Source organism: Myotis daubentonii, chromosome 10 (assembly GCF_963259705.1).
Source record: "Myotis daubentonii chromosome 10, mMyoDau2.1, whole genome shotgun sequence".
In the NCBI taxonomy this organism is placed as follows: Eukaryota; Metazoa; Chordata; class Mammalia; order Chiroptera; family Vespertilionidae; genus Myotis; species Myotis daubentonii.
In genome coordinates this window covers 61,137,207-61,159,346 of record NC_081849.1, presented here as the reverse complement: position 1 = coordinate 61,159,346, position 22,140 = coordinate 61,137,207, and the positions used below count along the sequence as shown (strand labels likewise).

The 22,140-nt window shown below is 41.5% G+C and overlaps 1 protein-coding gene across 1 annotated transcript in view; it reads right to left on the bottom strand.

Annotated features, from left to right (window-relative positions):
* The window catches only part of DNAH11 (dynein axonemal heavy chain 11), a 206,544-nt gene that overhangs the window by 36,402 nt on the left and 148,002 nt on the right, over nucleotides 1–22,140 (bottom strand). Inside the window, exons 62-65 of the mRNA XM_059712528.1 lie at nucleotides 20,351–20,489; nucleotides 15,611–15,777; nucleotides 13,153–13,388; nucleotides 11,549–11,671 (exon numbers count right to left, since the gene is read on the bottom strand). Coding sequence (XP_059568511.1) covers nucleotides 11,549–11,671; nucleotides 13,153–13,388; nucleotides 15,611–15,777; nucleotides 20,351–20,489 — 665 coding nt within the window. The remainder of the gene's footprint in view (nucleotides 1–11,548; nucleotides 11,672–13,152; nucleotides 13,389–15,610; nucleotides 15,778–20,350; nucleotides 20,490–22,140) is intronic.

The following is a 22,140-nucleotide window of genomic DNA, read 5'->3' as shown; positions in this document are numbered from 1 at the left end:
ACTTGGTCACCTGGCTCCATTCCCCTGTGGGTTCATTTATTTACTTAGTTAATAAATAAATAAATAAATATGGGACAAAACACCTATAATGGGACAGATCAAAGGTCTGCCCAATTAAAAGATTGGAAAAATGTCCATTCAGATCCTTTGCCTAAGAAAATATACAAATGGCCAATAAACACCTGAAAAGATGCTCAACACCATTAATCATCAAGAAAATGCAAATCAAAGTCACAGTGAGGTACCACGACATACCTACTAGATGGCTTTAGTAAAAACCGCCGGCAATAACACGTGTTGGAGAGGATGGAATGCAATGAGAACCCTCATCAACTGCAGGTGGGAATGTTTTCCACTTTGGAAAACAGTATTAGCAGTTTCTCAGAATTTTAAACATAGAGTTATCATTTAGCTCAGCCATTCTACCTCTAGGTAGAGACTCAAAAAAGTGGAAAACATATGTCCACATAGAATTTGTACACAAATGGGTACAGCAGCATTATTCATAATAGCCAAAGGGTAGAAACAACCCAAATGTCTCATGGATGAATAAACTGTGGTATATCTAAACAATGGAATATTATTCAGCCATAAAAAAGAAAGTATTGATACATGCTACAACATGGATGAGTCTTGAAAACATTATGCCAAGTGAAAGAAGCCCATCACAGAAGACCACATATTATATGATTCCATTAATAGGAAATAACCAGAATAGGGAAATCAAAGTAAGTTTGATTGCTTAGGAATTTCAATTCTAAAATTGACTGTGGTAATGGCTGCCCAATGCTGTGAATATAGTAAGAACCAAGGAGTTCTTCACTTTAAAGATATATTGTATGTATGTGAATTATACCTCGGTAACGATGCTGCCAAAAACGAAAAAAAGAAAAAAAAAAAAAGAGAGAACCACCCATTAAGAGGTCAACCACTACCATTTGGACTTTCTCAGTCTGGAAGGAAATCCACCATGCTAACTGTAGCTTTTCAGATTTTATCCATCTGCCAACCATAGCTTCTCAGAGGCTCATGCTTGACTTTTGAGCATATTGAGCTGTCTCACAGGATGGTCTTATTTGATAAAAACACATTTTCAGTTAACCTTCTTTTTGACTGAAGACATTTCCAACCATATCTACGTTGGGAACATCATCCAATTTCTCCCATTACTTGAGTTTCCCTTTCCAAGGTTTTCCAAAATAGATCTCACAAGTCAGTAAGCTTTGAGAAAATCTTCCTTTGCTGGCACCAGCCACCGTATTACTGTTGGCCTAGACGCCAAGATTGGCACCAGTGGCTTCTCAAGGGAACCTTCAGAGTTAAAGTTCTGCGTAGTTACTGCCTGGGCTTCTCACACCGAAGCAATACCAAGGCTGATGCGTCGCCACAGTAATAACACCCACGCTCTCACCCAACCCCATGCACAGCCTGTGCTCTTCTGATTACTGCTCCATCTCAGTTTCAATTCATTCCTCCCTTGGCAAGTGTCTCAGAAATGCCAGGTCTGTCACTACCATTCACAATTTCAGGTTGAGTTTCCCCTCATTTGCTCAGGAATTTTCACCGGGTTTGAGTTCATACTTCATAAACTTCCTGTTTTAATCACTAATCCATATCCCCAGATGAAAAGAGAATTTAAACATTTTTACACTGGTCTGGGGGGAAAAGGTGAAGGGGAAAAATACAAACAAACAAACAAACAACCCTCATGGACACAGGCAACGGTGTGGTGTTTACCAGAGGGAAAGGGGGTGGGAGGAGGTAGAAGGTAGAGGGGGGATAAATGGTGATGGAAGGAGACTTGACTTGGGGTGGTGAACATACAATATACAGATAATGCTATAGAAGTGTATACCTGAAGCCTATATAATTTTATTAACCAGTGTCACCCCAATAAATTCAATTTAAAAAAGAGGCCAAAAAAATCCCCCAAATAAACATTTAAGTTTAAATGAAGAACACTGAATAAATGGAGTCTAGAATTTTCATTATTGTTGTAAAGGGATAGCTCATTGTGGCAGGATTAGGAACTGCAGTAAGAAGTCAAACTAATTTTGAGATTTGTGTGGAGGATGTGTAAATATGAGAGAATCAAAACAAGCCCCCAGCAAGACAACTAACATTCCTGAAAGTCATAGGTGTTCAGGCCTCCGGGCAGAAATCCCTCTTGGATTGGGCCAGAGGGGAACTATTTTAGGCTTTGCGGGCCACATGCGTCTCTGCCATATATTCTTTGTTATTGGCAACCCTTTAAAACAATTGTTAGCTCTTCATAAGTTATAGAAGTGTCTAATGGCTATGCTGCACACCTAAAACTAATATAATATCGTATGTCGACTATAATTTTTTAAAAAGTAAAAAAAGAAATCAAAGATAAACAGCAGCAGCAAACCATTCTTAGCTCACAGGCCTTATCAGCACAGGCTGTTTGCCATGTGCCACTCCAGAGGGTCACACCAGGTAGTGGCATCAGCGTAATCTCCTCTCAACGCAATGGCAGCTCATCTCCAAGGATTTCCCAGGATCACCAAGCTACAATTTTTCCCATCAGCCACTACGCACAACCGTGCTTCCCCTCCCTAGGCTTTCAGGAAAAAACACACCACAAAACAGGAGACTGGCCAACATGGATTATGAGGTTGACAATTTTGCAGGTGACAAAGCCATTAACTGGTTAAATATGTACTTAACGAGACAGCTCCAGAAGGTGGCTCGGAGGGGACTCCAGGGCTATCTAAATCCCTTTTGTGTGTCTACATATGCCCTGAAGCATTCACAGTTTGGGAACCAGAAATCTATCTGCTGGGTTTTCTCTGTGAGGAGAGAGTTAATTGGAAGGACGCTGCTAGGCTGATGGAAGAGATAAGGATGTCTGCTTGTAAAATTGGTTTTACATTCTGCTCTGAAACCTTCTTTATAAGCTTAGATTTCCCAGGGATAGTAAATAATCCTCAGCTGGGGTATTTATGATCTACGAAAGGCAAGAACTACACAATGACTCCGTGGGTTTTATCACTGCTGCCAGGTTAATTTTTTGGTTAATCTCAGATCTGGGAAAATTAAATGGATGGCTAATGCTCTCTCAGGACTTGAAGGATCTGAACAGCGACTGAGTTAACCAGAGGGGTGGGGAAAGCCAACAGTCCTGGTGTTGTTTCTGTGAAAGACACGAATCCAGAGGTCATGACTTCTACGCCGCAGAAGGCAGCTATGAGCTCTTGAACTTAAATCTTCAATGAGAAGCAACAGCAAGGCGTGAAGAGCAGCATACAATGTAGAAGCGTGGCTCCTTTCCTAAATGAGTAGTTCTTAACGCACTTTCCAGCCCCATGCCCTCCAGGAACAGGACACTGTATCACAGTGAGAGTGTGTATGTGCATGGGAGGTGGGGGAAGCCGGGCGGGGCGCACGTGAAGGGATATCTGAATCTGCAGGGGAGTTGCTCCCAGAGGGTGTCCATACATTCCTCCAAGAGAGAGAGCTCCTCCTGCCCCGCTTCTCATTGGCTGAGAATTGCAGGCTTAGAGGTGAGAGACTAATTATACGAACACAATCTGAAATAAAATGTGTTTTCCCAGTACAAACACCATGGCTTAATTGGATAGGATGCAGGGTGAGTCAAAAAACATTGTTTCACCTACCAGGGTTGTCATTTTAAGGCAAGGAGATCCCCTAGTGATCATTCAGCTGATTCCCTTTTATGAACCCAATGAGTTTATGACTTCTCCAAGGTCAGATAGCTTAAGGGCAGGGTGGGGATTAGAGCCTGGGTCTGGACTCCTAGTATAAAGTTCATTTCACTGCATCAGACTGCAGGTTCATTTGCTCTGTTGGATGGTGATAGCTTGTAACCCTAACCTCTGTTGACCTGTCTGACCATCAGTCACAAGAGGGTACCGAGAGAATATGATCAACTCATAACAATCAATGGCCAATAGACAAAAGAATTTAAAGACACAGGCCCTGCTGATCTTTGGGTAAGAATTCTGTCCTTGTTTATGAAGCAGAATAGCATTGATTATCAAGGTGCCCAGCCCCAATCCAAGAGCTATGATTTCTGGTAGATACTTTCATAAAATGAATTACTTAATTTATAAAGTTATAAAAATAAACCACAACTTACATAAAAGTTTTCTATCTCCTGGCTTTCAGGAAAAGAAAATGCGGTATTTTAAGTATGCCAAAATGCTCACTCCTTAGCTGAATGAATTATTGTGTCATAAAGACAATCATCCACAGGTTAACTATAAATTCAGTTTTCCATGTCAGGTTTCCATAAAAATCAGGTATATTGGGAAATTCAACGTTCTTTCAAAAATTTATTCAAAATCCAGCCAAACGGTGTCGTGGGATGAAAAGATTCCTAATTTCTTCAGGTCACGAAAGGTCACTATTGTTGAGAAGGAATGATAAGCAAATGACATGAAAAACACGTGCAAGTGATTTATTGGTGAATGTGCACAGCATTTCTCTGATAAACCTGGGATACATTTCTCCCAGTTTTCAGATTTACCTGAAAGACAGAATCTCTGAGTAGAAAGAGAGGAAGTATTGTCCCAGTATAACCAAGATGACTGTCTAAAATTGAGATTATCATCTGGAAACTAAGGAAGTGTCTCTTACTTTTGTTAGAACTGTTCTCAAGATTTAGGGTAGCTACTTTGAAAATGCCATCAGTCTTGGATCATAAAAACTTAAATATAAATGTCTTTAGTGACCAGAACCTGAGCGAACACCATCATTTCTCATCGCCATCTAACACCAAACTTGGAAAAGCATCATCTGCCATTAGAATAAGTACTTGTACTTGTGGCTGCACTAGGAAGCTTTTTAAAAGGAGACTTGCAAAACCTTTCTCCCAAGGCAGTCTGTTTGGAGAGAAATTTCCTAAGAGAGTGTCTCTAAGATGGACAATTCAGACAGCTAACAAGTTCTTCGAATATGAGGAATTCCATTCTTCAGGCCTCATCAGAGCTGTTCTGTCAGAGTAAAGAGATAGCAGCTGAGTCTTAAGATAAATAAATAATAAGTCCCACTAGTTGGAAAGAAAGAAACACTTAGGAGAAGGAAAAACAACTTTTCAACAGACACCTAAAAGCCTTCCTGCATGCCCTGCTGTTTAAAATTAAAAGCTTCTAGATGAGACTTGTGAGCTCCAACAGCTCTGGCTGAGAGCAGCCAAAAGGATCAGGCATGAGAGGTGTTACTTAGCAACCTGGGCAGAGGTGTTACTTAGCAACCTGGGCAGGAGGGGCTGTTCCACTTGGCCCAACCTGGTTTCTGCTGAAAGCCGCACAGCTGGCGAGACTTCCAAGGAAAAGATGGAAGGAAAAGTCCTGAATAGACATGAGTTCATTGTCTTGCTTCTTCAGACACTTAACACAACCACTACAACCTTCTAAGATAGACGTGAACTTCAATTAGAATTTAAAAAAAAAAAAGATTAATGTTGCAAGAGTCTAGGTACCACTGAACAGGGAAAGAAAAAGAAGCCAAAAGAGAAAATCAGATGATTTCCTTTTTGAAATGTAAAAAGCATATAAAACATATGTATTATAATATTTCACTATATCCATATTTAAATATTATAATGTACCATGAAAAATAAATTCTGGTTCCATTTATATTTGTTTGCCCTTTAAAAAAATTGTTTTTGAAGGAAAGAATCTAAGGTTCTGAATCTGTGGCCCTATTTGGTTTTGAATTTCAGATAAAAACAAACAATATTAGCAAGAACACTGTGAGTGTGTGAATGCACTATCCATAGACCCTGAGTTAAAAAAAAAAAAAAATCTTGATTGAACTTAGGAATAGAAAGGTTTTTGGTCTTTTCTGCAATTAAACTTTATTTCGAATTTAGAAATTGGGAGAGCCTAGAACGCTGAATTCTCTTCTGTGAAGGCATGAATTTAACTTGAAAATAAAAAGATTCTTAGCCACAAGGACATGAGAGAACTGCATCACGCCAGAGTTTACTTGAAACCATAAGCTTCCAGCTCAAGAGAGACGTTCTATAACAGTGTGGGACAGAATTTAACATGATTCTGTTTTAACTCCCACCGAAGACCTCATTCAAACAGATCTATAATTCTATATAATAAAAGGCTAACATACAAATTATCCCCACGAGTGGGAGTTCGACTGATTGGAAGTTAGATGTGCGCTGACCACCAGGGGGTGGCACAGAACATGCCGGGCATCAGCGATGTGGTGCTGGCAGCAGGCAGCAGTGGAGGTACTGCCAGCCCCATGAGCCCCTACGAGAAGAGGACTGAAGCAGGATGGTGGAACAGGAGAGTGGACGGCGTGGAACAGGTGAGTGGACAGCGCCAGGCGAAGGCGGGTATGAAGGGAGGCCCCAGCCGGCAGCTGGCAGCCACTAGGGACTTGACCTGTGCATGAATTTTGTGCACTGGGCCTCTATCTACTATAACACAATTGTATGGCATCAACTCCAAAAGCAGCAACATAATATTTAATCAACTGAAATCCTTCAAACTAAGACACCTCCTTGTATTAGTTTCAGCACAACTTTCAGGAAACCTAGTTATTACAAAGTAAATATCTATAAAATACTATTCTCCCTTTCATGATATTACTTCTATAAAAATAGAAAATTTATGTCACACAGTTAATATTTCTATTAGTTAGTTTTAAGTTTCTTTCTAGGGAATACTTCTTAAACACAGTTACTAAAAAATAATTATGTAAAGTACAAAATGCCTTTAAAAACATTTATATGCTCAGAAACATATATACATTTTCCAATCAAAATGCATGTTGCAGTAAGGTGACTCCAGCTAAAATTAAAGTTTATAAATTCTTTCAATAATGTTTGGGAGATCTGAAAGATTACAGAGATATAATTTTATGAAGATGCTTCACACATCAGCAACTTCTCTAATAGGGAAGCCAGTAAATTTGCTTTGGAAAAAAGTACATGTTGATAAATCTTCCCAGATACGTTTTCTGTCGATTGCTGCTGTAAGATATATTTTACTTAAAATTAGGATTGTCTGGAGTTTGGTGGATTTAATTATTTGTAATTACCCAGCTGTTGTCAGCCCATGGCCATTATGACAGCGGCATCTACTATGTGGGTCAGGTTCAACTGTATATCTTCCCAAACACAGGTTTAATGTGCTATTGATGAAACCATTACTAGAACCAAATTAAAGTTGGGGCTGATGTATTGGTCCACAGGGAGCTGTCAGACATGAAAGGAGTAATTAGTATTCATTACTTCATACTCCACAACATTCCAATTATTAATGAACTTCAACTTCTGGACTATGCTATATCTATCACAGCATCTTCTCCGACATTCATTATTAGGAAGAATAAACTAACATTAGTTTTTTCAACATCACCCCCCAAACAAACAGAACTAAGATAAATAAAAACACTATTAATAGACGGAAACTTTCTGAGGTGCCTGCTCTCAGGAGTATTACAGTGTTACTCCACCTGCATTTGCGGAATATGATGCAATAAAGATACTCTGGGTCACACACCAGCTTTCAACCCCCAGGGTTTGTCTTCCCCTCTTTTTCTTGTTTCCACTACTGTTCTGTCTTTACAATGCAAAGGGAAACATAGAAAAAAATCAAGAAAAGTGTTCACTGTTGGAGATCACAACAGGAACACCTATTAGACAATTTACAAACATGTAGATTCGTATGGGATGTGATCCAGGTAAATCCAATTTTTTTCTGTTCCTTTTTTTAACATTGCAAGTGGGCTTCTATCTCTATTATCAAACAAAGCAATTCAACATTTTCCTGTTAATTTTATTTTTAATTGTTTTCTCTCAGCTTTTATCTGTTGCATTAAAAGAATAAGAATTCCTATTTCTACCAATCTAATACCCCCTTCTAGCTAGCATATGTGTGAATATTTTATAAAGTTTCTCTCTCTCTCTCTCTCTCTCTCTCTCTCTCTCTCTCTCTCTCTCTCTCTCTCTCTCGTTGTTGTTAATTCTCACTCGAGGATATTTTTCCCACTGATTTTTATAGAACATGAAAGGGAATGAGGGAGGAGAACATGGATTTGAGAGAGACACATGATCGGTTGCCTCTCGCCCATGCCTGGACCTACTGGAGCCAGGGATCAGAGCTGTGACCCAGGTACTTGCCCTTGACTGGGAATTGAACCAGTGACTCTCAGGTGCACAGGCTGACGTTCTAACCACTGAGCAACACCAGCGAGGGAGTCTCTTTTTAAAGAGTTACATGAGGGACCAAGAGAGCATTTGTTTTGTTTAAGCATATTTCTTCTCAGATAAGAAGGATACAATCACTTAAATATCAAACTTTATTCCAAAGTACTTTTAAAGCTTTTATGAAAAAATTTTTGAGTGTAATTTTTTTTTTCCATTCAAAAATAAAAGAGGGGAAAAAATAGGATGTAGGAATAGTTCCTCTTGGGAAAAGGTGGCTAGTATTTAATAGGTATTAAATACGATTTCTTTTTGTATTATAAAAAACAGCAGAAGGGTGGAAGTCCCTACCTCAGTTTCCTGAGAGACTCCGCACTCCTGTGCACTACAGACGAGCACAGGAACCTGTGTCAACACTCTGGAAAACAATGTGGCCTTTCCAAGTCTCCACTATAGAACCGACAACTCCCTGCCATGTGATCATCTCACCAATGGCTCTGTATTCCTTTTGTTGTGTATAGGTCTGTCTTTCCCTGGGGAAATGTAGCTTCTTCCATGGCAAGATCTATACCTCACCACAGTTTATACAGTGGCTGGCATACAGCCGTGCCCAGAGAGGTTTATTCAGTGGCTGGCAGAATATGTAAGCATCATTAGCACTCAGATTCTCTGGATAAAGATACTCTGAAAACATCTGCATGGGAGAGGGAAGTGGAAAACACTGAAGCTACAGATCTGAAATTTACCCTCATACAAGTGCTTGTTTCCTCACATAAGAGTTCGGGAGCTAGGACTGTTAAGGTAATAACTGCATACAATAATCAGAGTTTTTAATATTCTTTCATATCATTTTAAATTCTTTTAACCTTTTAAAAAATTCTGGAATGACATGATCAACTCTATAAAGCCTAAAAGATTATACATATTCAGGAAGAGAGAGAGAGAGAGAGACAGAGAAAGATTGTCACCGACTTTCTTACACCTAAATTGTGTTACTGGAAGTCCAAGTTAAAGCTAGAGAATATGTATCTTACTGACAAAAAATGTTAGGTCTTCATATCAGAGTCAGAACCTTAATAACAAGGATTTCACTTTAGTGACATTCAAGATATTACACTATATTTTTAACACATCAGACACAGCTGCAATTATATTTATGTTACAGTTGCAGTTTGTTAAGTGGCTTATTAGACTGTTCTAAATGTAAGTCTGGGTAAATTCTGGTTTATTAAACAATTATAAGTTGTCAGTCACTGTAAATGGATTTACTGGGTGAGATGTATAATATATTCTATACTCACTGGTTAGAGTCTATTTAAAAAATAGAAGTTAGTCACCTTTAAGCAGGCCTATTTCCACTTAAAATTGACAGGAATAATCTAGTGATGAAAAAGGAGACAGATACCTTTGAGAGAGTGGGTGTCAAAGAAGAAGGGGGTTGGGGAAGTTCTGAAATTACTCTTCTGTAGAGAAGAGGGGGGGGCAGGAGGGAGGGAGGAATGCAGTGAGATAAGTCTAGTCGATATTGGTTCTTGAGTGAAGAGGCACAAAAAGCTTCGGGATGCTATGACCTCCTGACATCCCCTGAGGCCACGCGGGCCTTGGAGACCTAACTGCGACCTCTGACCTTTCACACACTTACCGAAAACGACCTGGTGAGTCCTTGGAAATGGTGTCACTGCCCCGGAAGAATGTCCTAGAGAGTGGGGTGGCCCAGGGGGGAATGGCAGCATTTAGAATGTCACATGGGGGTATTCCCACTTTTTGAATGTATTTTTTTAATCCTCACCTGAGGATATTTTTCCATTGATTTTTAGAGAGAGTGAGAGAGAGAGGGAAAGACAGAGAGAAATAGCGATGTGAGAGAAACACATCGATTGGTGGCCTCCAGCATGTTGCACCCTGATCAGGGCCCGGGCTGGGGAGGAGCCTGTAACCAAGGCACATGCCCTTGATGGGAATCGAACCCAGAACCCTTCAGTGTGCAGGCTGATGCTCAATCCACTGAGCCAAACCGGCTAGGGCTATTCCCACGTTTTGGTAGTCCATCTCTGTGAAATGTTGGGGATGATTTTAGGTACCCATTAATGAATTCTTTCTTTTAATGGTTATATTTTAAGTATATTAGAAAAAAAAATAGAGCTAGCACCGTAAACCCATAATTTTGTGGATGCTATTACTTGCAATGAGGTTAAAGGTAAAAAAAATAGTGAGTGGATATTTGCCGGGAGCCGGTCCATCCTTGCTGTTTCAAGGGACCTGGCATATATGGCATACGGTTCTTAATATGTTTGCTCACCTTCTTGGCGCTATGTTTTAACCAAGGTCACCTCTCCGAGAAAGGTTGAATCCCCAGGTAGGGATTTTCCCCTGAAGTTAGGGAGGGAATAAAACCCCTCAACTAAGTGCCAGGCGGGTAATTAATCACTTTAACTATGAACAATCATGCTTAAGCTACATAATCTTTACTCCCTGGAATGGAGATAAGAAACTCCCTAACCTTTGTAATAGAGATTGATAGGATTGAATCAACTGGTATAAATACAGATGTAACTAGACAGCAAGACACAGAACTTAGGAGACAGGACTTAGAAGACAGGACCAAGAGAGACAGAACCTAGGCACAGAACCTACACAGAACGTTCTCTAGAGACAGAAGGACTTCGCTGGAGAGAACATGGCAAAAGATCCTGGACTGAACCTGACTACAGAAATTGCCAAGAGAACCTGACTAGAACCTGGTGACTGAACCTGGCTGGAGAACCTGGACAGAACCTGGCTGGAGAACCTAGCGAGGGAACATGGCTACAGAACCTGGCTGGAGATCCGAAGCAGAACCTCTCTGGAGATCCAGACCAGAACTTCGCTGGAGATCCTGGCTGGAGATCCTGGCTAGGCTGCTGATCAACTGAACGCTGTCTCCGTGTCATTCCTTCTTCGCCGACTCCATCCACGCCTTTGGGGACCCCTGGACCTGCTGGGGTTGGACCCCGGCAGATTTTAAATTGGTTTAAAGGAAATATTTAGTAAATAAGGAGATAAGGGATTTGCAGTTCAGGCAAAAAAAGGTAGTTTTGCAAAGTACTGAAGTTAGAGGAACATTGGTATACATTCATAAAGGAGCAACTATTCGCAGACATGTGGCAATGCAGTTCTTGTCTGTAAGTCAGGAACTGGGCAGCAAGAATCTGATCCAGCAGACACACAGTCCAAAAGTCTGGATCATACTGAGGTGGCTTTGGTCTTGGAATGTAGGTTCCCCGAAAAGTCAGAGACATCACCAAGAAGAATCCAATAGATTATGCCTGGTTATGAGGCTAAGACATAGAAGCTGATGGATCAAACTCATACGTAACACAAACTATATGTTAAAAACTCAGCAATACTTACTTTCCTTTTCTAATCGTGTTCCTGCCCAGCAGTGGGTCAAGGACTGGATCTACCGTTTCCTCGAGGTTTTCAATTAGGATGACATCTCCGAAGGCCAGAGCCGTTTCAATGGCATTCAAAAACCTTCACATTCGTCAGGATGGAGACAACAAAATGTGAGTAAGCACAGGGAAAACCTTCAAAATTATTTCTATTGAGTTATATTTTTGTCCCAATTTAAATGGGACAAATTAGAGAAAGCTATTTCATAAAGTAGTATTCTTCCTTAACTAGATGACACGGAAATTAAAGATTAGGTTTTTGAAGGGGTTGAAGAGAGTAAAACGGGCGGAGAAAACTTATTGTGCTTAGCAGATGTCTTGCAGAAAGCTTGCAGCCTTGGTCACGGCATAGCTGAGGTAACCACTAGCCACCTGGCATCGGGAGGAGCCAAGGATGGGCCAGGCCCTTACAGCAGCAGAACGGCTTGCAGGCAGCAAGGATGAATAAAAACTTCTCTCCCCCCCCAGTCTCCGCTGATGCCTTTGTCGGACTCAGCCCACCTGCACCCAGGCGCCTGAAATAAAAATCTCTTTTGGTACATTATGCCCTCATGTCCTAGGTGTGCGACCCTGGCCCACTCCGAACCTTTCAGTTTTGAGATAAATTTCAGTTATATTTTTCAAGTGAAATTCAATAGTTTGAATTAATAAGCCCACACATAAATTAGTTCCTTTTGATGATAATCATGGTTGAATTAAATAAAACTATCCAGACATCATAAGTTTAAATGTATTTGATAGGACCTTTTTTAATTAGAAAAATTCAAATTCTATCAAATGTCCTGTGGTTTTATCAAATGTTCATTTTTTAAATCTTTAGGTTCAGTCATGTAAAATGGTGAACTATCATGTTATTTCATTCCCATTCTTCAAAAACAGTCTCTCCCCTTCGAAATTTATTTTCTCCAAATATTCAGGTGAGCAGGGAAGACATTTATCTGCACAGTTGCAGATATTCCTTATTTCATTCCAATGACGGAGGACTCAAATAAAATATCAGTAAGTCCAAAATTATTCAACATTAACTGAACACCAGCTATCTACAAGAGAGCTTTCCACTTATCAGATAGTATTAGCAGGCCCAATAACAGAAAATCGCAGAGTAGATTCAATTTTCATAAATGACATATAATACTTGACTAAGAAATCAAATTATCTTCACATATTCAATAGTAGGACTTAGAGCCGTGTTAAAACCCTACTACAGGCAAAGAGTACACATCATTAAGCCTGTAGGTACAGTTGACAATTCCTGAGTTATGCCAAATGCTCTAAAGAAGGATTACAATACATCACATTTCCAGGAAATTGACATATTTTTCCTCTCAAATGCAAGGCTTGCTCTAGCCTTCCATCTGATTTCCTCTTCAGGTAAGTGGGTGTGGCCCAACATAAATGCTTTTCAATAGAAAGACTTTACATGAAACAGGATCAGGCAGACAACAAGTACCACCAGGCCATCACATTTTCAAAGTGGCAGCGAGGTCTAACAAAAGCCAGGACTTAAATCAGACCCATTTCACAGCAGCTCAACAGAAAGCCAGCCCCTCAGACTTCACATACCCTTTCTGGCCCAAATGTGTGACCTTCAGGTCCGTCCCATACTTATTCTTGATCCACTTAATTCCCTGTTGCTGGGGATCTATCAGCAGGGGCCAGCGCTCACAGTGTGTTAGGATTGTGGCGTTTTCGATTGACATTCTGTCACTGGGCAGGCCTTCGTTATTCCAGGCGGCAATGGTAGCATCGTCCATCAACATGGCAATCAAATCCCGTCCTTCAGTTATTGGAATGGAAACCTTTACAATCAGAGTTAAAAACAACGCATAAATAGTGGGGCAGAGCAAAAAACTCAGGATGACAGGCAAGGAAAGAGACTCAAACTAAGAGAAGACATGCAAATTCTCTGTGGACTCTGAGAAGCCATGAAACTCTCACCATGAAATACAATTTGAGCCCATAAACCCAGTATTTTACCTCTTGGATTCTGTCAATATCTGCTTTATGACTGCCTCTATCTGACCTCAAGGGACTTTGCCCTCTACATACATCTACAGCTACTCCAACAAGATGAGTGTGACCTTAGACACCAGGAAGTACAGTCGATAACAGAAATGTATTTGCTCACTGGCGGGATCGGCCCACGTAAGCCATGCTAAGGCGGGACATCTTGCTCAGACATTTCATCTTTTACTACAGGCCAACACCACAAGGAGATGACATCTCCTTCTGGGATGGGTTCATGGGATGCATTCAGTCCATTACCAGGAACTTAGATTACAGTCTCTCCTCTGCCTACACTGTGATTGCGGAAAGCACTGCAATGGGGGGGGGGGGGGGGGGGGAGAGAGAGAGAGAGAGAGAGAGAGAGAGAGAGAGAGAGAGAGAGAGAGAGAGAGAAATCCGTTTTAAAGAATAGGGGTCATTCTTTATAAAAATGGACCAATTTTACCAAAATTTAACAAGATCGTGGGAAGTAATTTATTCGTTGTGTCATCAATCACCAAGCATTTACTGAGCACCTCCTGCCCATAAAACACTGTCTGGAGACGCCAAAGTGGGCAAGATGGAAAAGGAGCTGGTCCCCAGGCTTGATGGCAACATGACTCCGTAAGAGATTACAGGAAGAACCCAACTGGGAGTAGGCAGGGGAGGCCAGAGCAGCAGTCGGAGTTTGACTTATTGGTTGGCCACAGAGCTCCAGTAAACTAAATGCTGGGGAAATCCCCACACTAAGCTAGGATGCAATTTGATATCAATATAGAAAAAGTAGCACAATATTCTTACTGTTCCTGACGACAATGTTAATTTAGAAGTAAACTCTGTCTCTTAGTGATATGAACACTAAGCCTTGGTATCTGACTTGATGCAGTTTCCTTAAAGATGCAAATAAATTGGTATCTTTTAGAATGAGCATCTTCCTATTAGCCAAGGATGTGTGGCTTTAAATTCTCACCTTCTACCACCGCCCTCCGGGCTACTCTTTGGAGGGAAACAATTTTGGATAACATGTAATTTGGACAAGGTCATGTGTGCCCACTGCCCGTCCTTTCCAGCTACCACCATGTCACTTGGTTTTCTCCCTATCCCGTGCTCCACACTCGTGCCCCTACTGTTGCACTTTCTGAAGACCTTTCCCAGGTGCCCTGTAGTTGCCTAGTCCTATTTGGATCAAACTCCCTTGCTCTCTACCTGTGTGTCTTACCCAAAACCCACATCTCCCCCAGGGCCGTGGCTCTCAACCCCAGCCTGCATATTAGAATCACATAAAGTTCTCAAAAGCTGTCAACACCCCGTATTTATTTTTATTCTCACCCAAGAATATGTTTTTTATTGATTTTAGAGAGAGGTGAGCTATTTTTTTAAAAAAACAAACCAATATTTTTATTGACTTCAGAGAGGAAGGGGGGGAAGAGAGAGAGAGAGAGAGAGAGAGAGAGAGAGAGAGAGAGAGAGAGAGAGAAACATCAATGATGAGAGAGAATCATTGATCGGCTGTCACCTGTATGCCCCACACTGGAGATCGAGCCCACAACCCGGGCATGTGCCCTGACTGGGAATCGAACTGTGACCTCCTGGTTCATAGGTTGACACTCAACCATTGAGCCACACTGGCCGGGCTTAAACTGAGCTATTTTTATACTTATGTACAAAATGGTATACTTCTAATCTGAAAGTAGTCATGCAAAAAAAAAAAAAACCACACAAAACACAATAACACGTTAACAAATAACTCATATTAGTAAGAAAACAAAAGGTTTCATACTTATACAATAACATCATAATCCAAATTTTATTTCCGTTACCAGTTTGGTTTATATAATTAATTTTCATCTCTCTGTTTGGCCATCATTAAAATAAGAAACACTGCAACACACAAGGAACATCTCCTTCACACCAGAATTCCCAGGCAGTTACTGCTGCAGAGGTACAAAAGCACCTGGTATATATGCACTGTTTTCACTACTGAAATTTCAACGCGATGCTTCCAAATGCTGACAAGGTAAGGAGCTGAGCTTACCTTTCGCTGAAGAAAGGGAACCCACTTGCAGTCCACCAGCTCCTGGCGATACTGCTTCGTGAAGGATCCGACGTAAGACACAAAGGCTGCCATCAGGAGAACATCGCCGCAGAGGGTCTTCTCTTGAGCTTCAAAGGATTGTATAGACTGACCCCAGCGAATCTTCTCTGACTGAAAGATGAAATTACTCAGTTGTAACTGCAGGGTGAGCATCGACTCAACCAATGCTTAATGTAATGGCCTTGGGGCACAAGTTAAGCCTACGTCCAGTCCTTAGCAGGAGCAGAGCAGAACTGGTTGGATGACTATTGCAATCGTTCACGTGTCTAAAGCCCATGATTCTGAAGGAGCTCTCACACTCTCTTCCGTGGAGTTACTACAACACGACGTGAGATCTGTAACATCTTCTCCTCAGATGCCCTAACTCCTTCACTGTGATTGAGGTCCTTCGGGAAAGGCTGACGACAGTTACACTCCTGTCCGTCTGGGAGTGGAGGATCAAAAGCTATGGCCAAGACTGAGTGATGTTAGGATGCTTAATGGCAACACGGCTGCTTTCCACATCTCCTGCTTTTCAGCCATGGCCCTACACTGCCCCAGGCCAACTTTCTTTTTTCTTTAACATACTGGCTGTTGGCTTATTTTAGAAAAAGGAAGATGACAACCTATCCTGAATCCTATTAATTGAAGAATAAGTGCTGGTAGTTTCTAACAAAATCACTTGATCAGTGTCAGAATCTATACCACATGTAAAAACATGGAAATCAAAGAACTTCACTAGCCTTGAAGACAATACACTCAAAGAATGCTGTTGAAGTCCTTATAGCTGGCTGGATGGCCATTTAAAATTTGATTTTCAGGTTAAGTGTATGGAGCCCTTTAAATTGGATTTGAATAAAATGGCAGTAAATATCTACAGATTGATTAAACTACAGGGTAGTTCACTAATTCACTTTGTTTCAATGCATGCTAAAAACGAATACATTCTAAGCTCATGCAAATTAACAGGACCTAGAAAAGAAAATCAGCAATTTGATAGCACAAGCAAAGAAGATCCCTGCAGAATTTAGCTTTTTCTTTGTGGAAAAAAAAAAAAAAAGACAGACCACAGAAAACAAAAATGCTACATATCAGAATAGATTGGAATGCCAATTGCCTGAAAGCCATCATAATGCCCACAGCGCTGAGATCATGTAATGAACAGTTGCAAATGTTTTTCAAAGCTGTGTTAAGATAGTCTCCCTGCTTTGCTTAATACAGGTCACCCCAAGTTAGCTATACCAATTAAACACCAAGGAACTTCAGCTCTCTATCCTCTTTATAGAATTCATTCATTTCCCTCCTCAGCTGCTGATAATAGATCCATTAATTTTGAAGAGGAATCTCTCATTTGCCTTCCCTCCATCTTTGTTGTCTTTCGTTAGTAAATGTTAAACAATAAAGTGCACCTACCTCATTCTCCAAAACAGCTTTGAAGTTTGAAGATTTACTAAACAGAGACTTATTGGCTACCGAAATCGTCAATAATTTCACTATACCACCCACGCAACATAAATCATTACTGACACTGGCTAACAAGGGTTTAAGAGTTGGAACATGTCCTCTAATAAATTTCTAGACAGTTAAAAATCACTATAATTTTATTCTAATGCATTATAGATTGCCTGTAATGTCATCCTGGCTGGGGTGACCCAATTTCTAATTTTGAACAGCTGTTCAGCTCAGGAGTTAGTTAATGATTAAATATAAATTGCCTGATTTATTAGTCTGAATGGCTGAGCTTCCAGGTCAATGCTATATAGACAAAATCATCAGTCTTGATGCTTTTCAGAAGTTAACTGTCTCCTGCTCTAGTCAGAAAGAATTTATCCTCAAAGGAAAAGGTCTGGCATCTTCGATTAATCCTTTAAATATATACATATGTGTGCGTATATACATATATATTGCTAGTTAATACTGGTCAAACTTTTTCCTCCCCCATCTAAATCTTCAAGAGTAACTAAGCCTTTGGAGACAGTGCTGTGTGTTAGAGATGCAGGGTAGAGCCTGCTTCACCCTCCACAAAACGTTCAGACGTCTGTAACTACCTCAGGAAAACAGTCTAATTAAATGGCACATTTTTTTTTTCTTCAGATACTTCACAAGTGGTGAACACTTCAAACTGCTTAAATCTCACCACGTTAAATGGGAGAAGTGGTGAACTCCAACAGAAGTGGTGGAGTTTCTCAAATGACCTAAGAAAAATGAGTCTTCAAAAGACCCCAGATTTTTTTTTTTTTAATATAGGAGGCTCCCAAAGCTCACCCATTCATGGGACAAATATCTACTGATGCCTATGACATTCCAGGGACTGTGCTATATGCTCGGGATCAAGCCGTGCAGAAAACAGGTGAGGTTCCTATTCTTGAGGTGCCTATATGTGTACATGGGTAAATGTATAGGTCATGTGCTGATCAATGCTATGAAAAAAAATAAGGCAGAGTAAGAGTTATGGAGCGGGGTGTGCGCAGGGGGACAGGTGAGAGAGCAGAGAAAGCCCTGTGATAAGGAGAACTTTTAGCAGAGCCTGAAGGAAGTTGGGGAGCCAGTGATGTCATCATCAGGGGCCAAAGGTAAGCCACGTGGAGGAAAAAGGCAAAGGACGCAAAGTAGGAAGAGCAAGGCTGGTGAAGTTGGAGCGAGAGGGAAGGTGGCCGGTGTGAGGACAGGAGGTATCCCAGAGCCAGGTCATATACGGCCTTGCAGGCCAGGGAGCGCCTTTGGACTGCCCTTTGAGTTAGACAATTAGTTACTGGAGAATTGTGAGACAGCAGTGACAGGAATGAACTTAACTTTTTAAAACATCACTCAGCTGCAGTGAAGGGAGAGGACTTCAGGGATGATGGTGGAAGCGAGGGCGGTACTCCAAGGCAGAGATGCTGGCGGCCTGGACCAGCACGGAGCGGCGAGTGGGATGAGGATGCGGGGGTTCTACATGGGCTTTGAAGGTAGAGCCAATACAATGCGTATGCTGTGGGTTGGGTGTGGGGCATGAGAAAGAGCAAAAAGTCCAAGGGGATGCCAAAGATTTCGGCCCCAACAACTGGAAGACCAGACTTGGGCTTCTTGAGATGGAACGGAGAGTGGATTTTGCAGGATGAACTATGAGGGGTGATGGACTTTAATTTGTTGTGTTGTTGTTGTTTTTAAATTAGATTTTTACTAGTAAAAAGTCCTGTATAATTATAATTAGGATATCCCCCAGTTCAACTGACCCTAACACATTTCTCCCTTCTTGCTAAGAGAACCCTGATTTTGAATAGGGTGGTGAGGAGTCCAGCCCCATGTGATGAACTGCGGTTGGCTAAGCCAATCACCATATCCCCATTTTCCTATTTCCCAGCCTTCTTTGCAGCTACCTGTGGTCAATCTAGCTCTGGCTAGAGAAACTTAAGTGGAAGTCTGCCAAACACATCCCTAGGAAAACTTCAGTTTTTCGGACAAAAATTCAGCTCTGGCCGGGTGCTCAGTTGGTTGGAGCATCATCCTGTACACCAAAAGGTTCTGGGTTTGATCCCCAGTCAGGGTGCTTACAGGAGGCAACCAATGGATGTTTCTCTCTCACATCGATGTTTCCTTATCTCTCTCTCCCTTTTTCTCTCTCTCTAAAATCAATAAAAACATATTCTTGGGTGAGGATTAAAAAAAGAGGCAAATTCGCCCTAACCGGTTTGGCTCAGTGGATAGAGCCTTGGCCTGTGGACTGAAGGGTCCCAGGTTCGATTCCAGTCAAGGGCATGTACCTTGGTTGCGGGCACATCCTCAGTAGGGAGTGTGCAGGAGGCAGCTGAATCGATGTTTCTCTCTCATCGATGTTTCTAACTCTCTATTCCTCTCACTTCCTCTCTGTAAAAAATCAATAAAATATATTTTTTTAAAAAGAGAGAGACCAATTCAGCTGATAGATTACTCTCTCTCCTACCTGAATCTGAGGTATAACAGCCTTCTGTGACCATGATGCAAAATGCATGAGGGTGAACGACCACCTGCTAAGCGTGGAGAAGCAGAGGGTACAGAGATTAGGCGTCTGGTTGCTAATTACCGGAGTCAACACTGACAATGCCTGCCCTCTGGAATTTTCTGTGATATGTAAAACAATTAACTTCCATTTGATTAAGCCACTATAAACCAACTTTTCTGTTACTGTCAGCTAAATACAGTTCTAATAGTGCAGTTGTATACTTTTGGGAAGTCCTTAAATAAAAATAATAGTTGTATTAAGATTGAATTCAGACATGAAATTCATCCTTTAAAGTACACAATTGGGTGGGTTTTTAGTGTATTCACCGACTTGGGCAATCATCCTATCTACTTTTAGAATTAGCACATCAGTCATCTCTAAAAGGATGCCACAGAGAAGATGACACAGGCTTAATTTGAAGTAATGTTCTGATGGTAGAATTCAATTGTAAATGTATATTAAATGACTCAGACAACAGTTCAATGGCACCGTTACCTAGCAGCCGGCCTGCATTTATAACATATTCAGAAAAACCACTGAGTTCATGGCTATCTACTAAAAAATACAGAGAATCGTCACTTCTTACTGTGGGTAAGTCAGACTCCAGTATGAAAGATGATAAGATATTCTCCTCCATGGTTGATTCCACATCTACTTAGTTATTACCGACAGCAAATAAAGACAAGATCCATAGAGCCGATCTGCATATTTTAGGTAGAATCTGGGAAGGAAAGGTGAACTTGCCTCCAGTTCCTTGACAAGTTTGTTGGCCAGTTCAATGGTTTTGTTTGTCTGGTTCACCTCTTCCTGGCACCGAACCTTCTCAGCTATTGCCTTTTCAAACGAAGCTGTGAGTCGGCTCAGATTTCGATCCAGATCCTGAATAAGAACCAAAATGAACTTCTGAGCCATTTCTAGATATTCATGATGAAATATTATAATCACCTTAAACCACCCATTACCGAAAAAATGCTGATATTAGAGGAATCTGAAGATGGCGGCGATATAGGCAGACACGTCCCAGGTCGTGTCCCGGAGCAAATGGAGTGAGCAGCTGAAACTAATAACACCCACCCCGAATTGGCAAAATTACTCAGCTGGTGAGACGGCGTGCAGCCGGGAAGGGCAGAACTCCCCTGGAAAGGTAAAAAGAAACCAGGGATTTGGGCAGGAAAGTTTGCCAGACCTCTGAGCCCAGAGGGTCGGAGGGAGACCGCATGGCAGACAGCCGCGTCCCTTGGGACAGGCACAGCCCCTGACTGGGGGAAGGAGATCCGTGGGATTCCTGGCACCAGGGGATTTGAGATCTGGGTTCTGTGATCATGGAGGACTGAGCCTAAAGGGGGCAGCCTGAAGAGCTGACCAGACCATGCAGTGCCAGTAAGAGAGGAGTTTACAGAAACTAAGCCTTCCCCATTTCTGCGGCCGGCGTTTGTTTGTTTGTTTTCACTGAATCCTGTTCATAAGACATTTCGGATACAGACACTCACCTGTGCTGAAGAGAGGGAGAAGGTGCGGACGAGTGGAATCTGGGGAGAGACTGAGGAGAGAGGGGGGACCGGGAGAGGTGGCAGTGAATTGAGTGCTGGGACACCCCTGGGCCCAGGATCCGGGCAGCCATTCTCTCCGGAGGGTGGGACTCCCCCACCTAGCCCCCAGGCAAGGAGCACAGCCACACCCAGATTCCACCCTGAACGAGATCAAGGATTAAAATAATCTGATCAATCCCTGGGAGTTAATAGCGTCTGGCCTATAGAGGGATTTTCAATCCCAGCAACAACACAGAGCGGGTAACTATTAAGGAACCAGCTCTGGGCAGTGGACTTCCCCAAACCAGTTTTAAGTGCAATAGAAACGATAAACCCAAGCTACTGGACAGAGAGGCCCTATAGCCTCGGAGGCCAATCCAGAAACACTGCCACCCAGAGGCTGAGCCACAAACTGACTCTTAGCTAAATACAAATTAAGGCAGCCTGGGAAACAAATATGGCCTGCTTTAAAATCAGGACTGTGGTTTACAACACGGAGGAACAGTGTATCGCAGGGAAATTCAACACTCTCCTGAATACCTGACAGGACTAAGGCGAGCCAGACTGACGAGTAGAAGAACCGAAGGACCTTCACTACTGCAAATTTTTTTTTCTTCATTTTTTTTTCTTTTTTCACCTTTTAACTAAGAAACCAATTTTTTTTCTTCTTTTTCCATCACCTGATTTTACCCTTTTAATTTCTACATTTTTATTTTTAACCAGTATTATTACTGCTACCATTTTACCATTTTGTAAAGTGCTCTTGATATTATTGGTTGTTTCTAGTTTGCATTCACCTCCAGGGAGCTTTTGCTGGAATTTGTTGGGATTAGTGGAGGTTCTATAGGAGTTTTCTCCTCATCTACATAGTCTCTTCCCCTCTTCTACTTCATTCTCTCTTTTCACTCTTTTTTTTCCTTTTCTCTTTTTTTTTCTCTTTTCTTTCCCCCTCCTTTTTCCCAATTTCATTTTTGCACTCCTTTTTTTCTTCCCTACTTTTC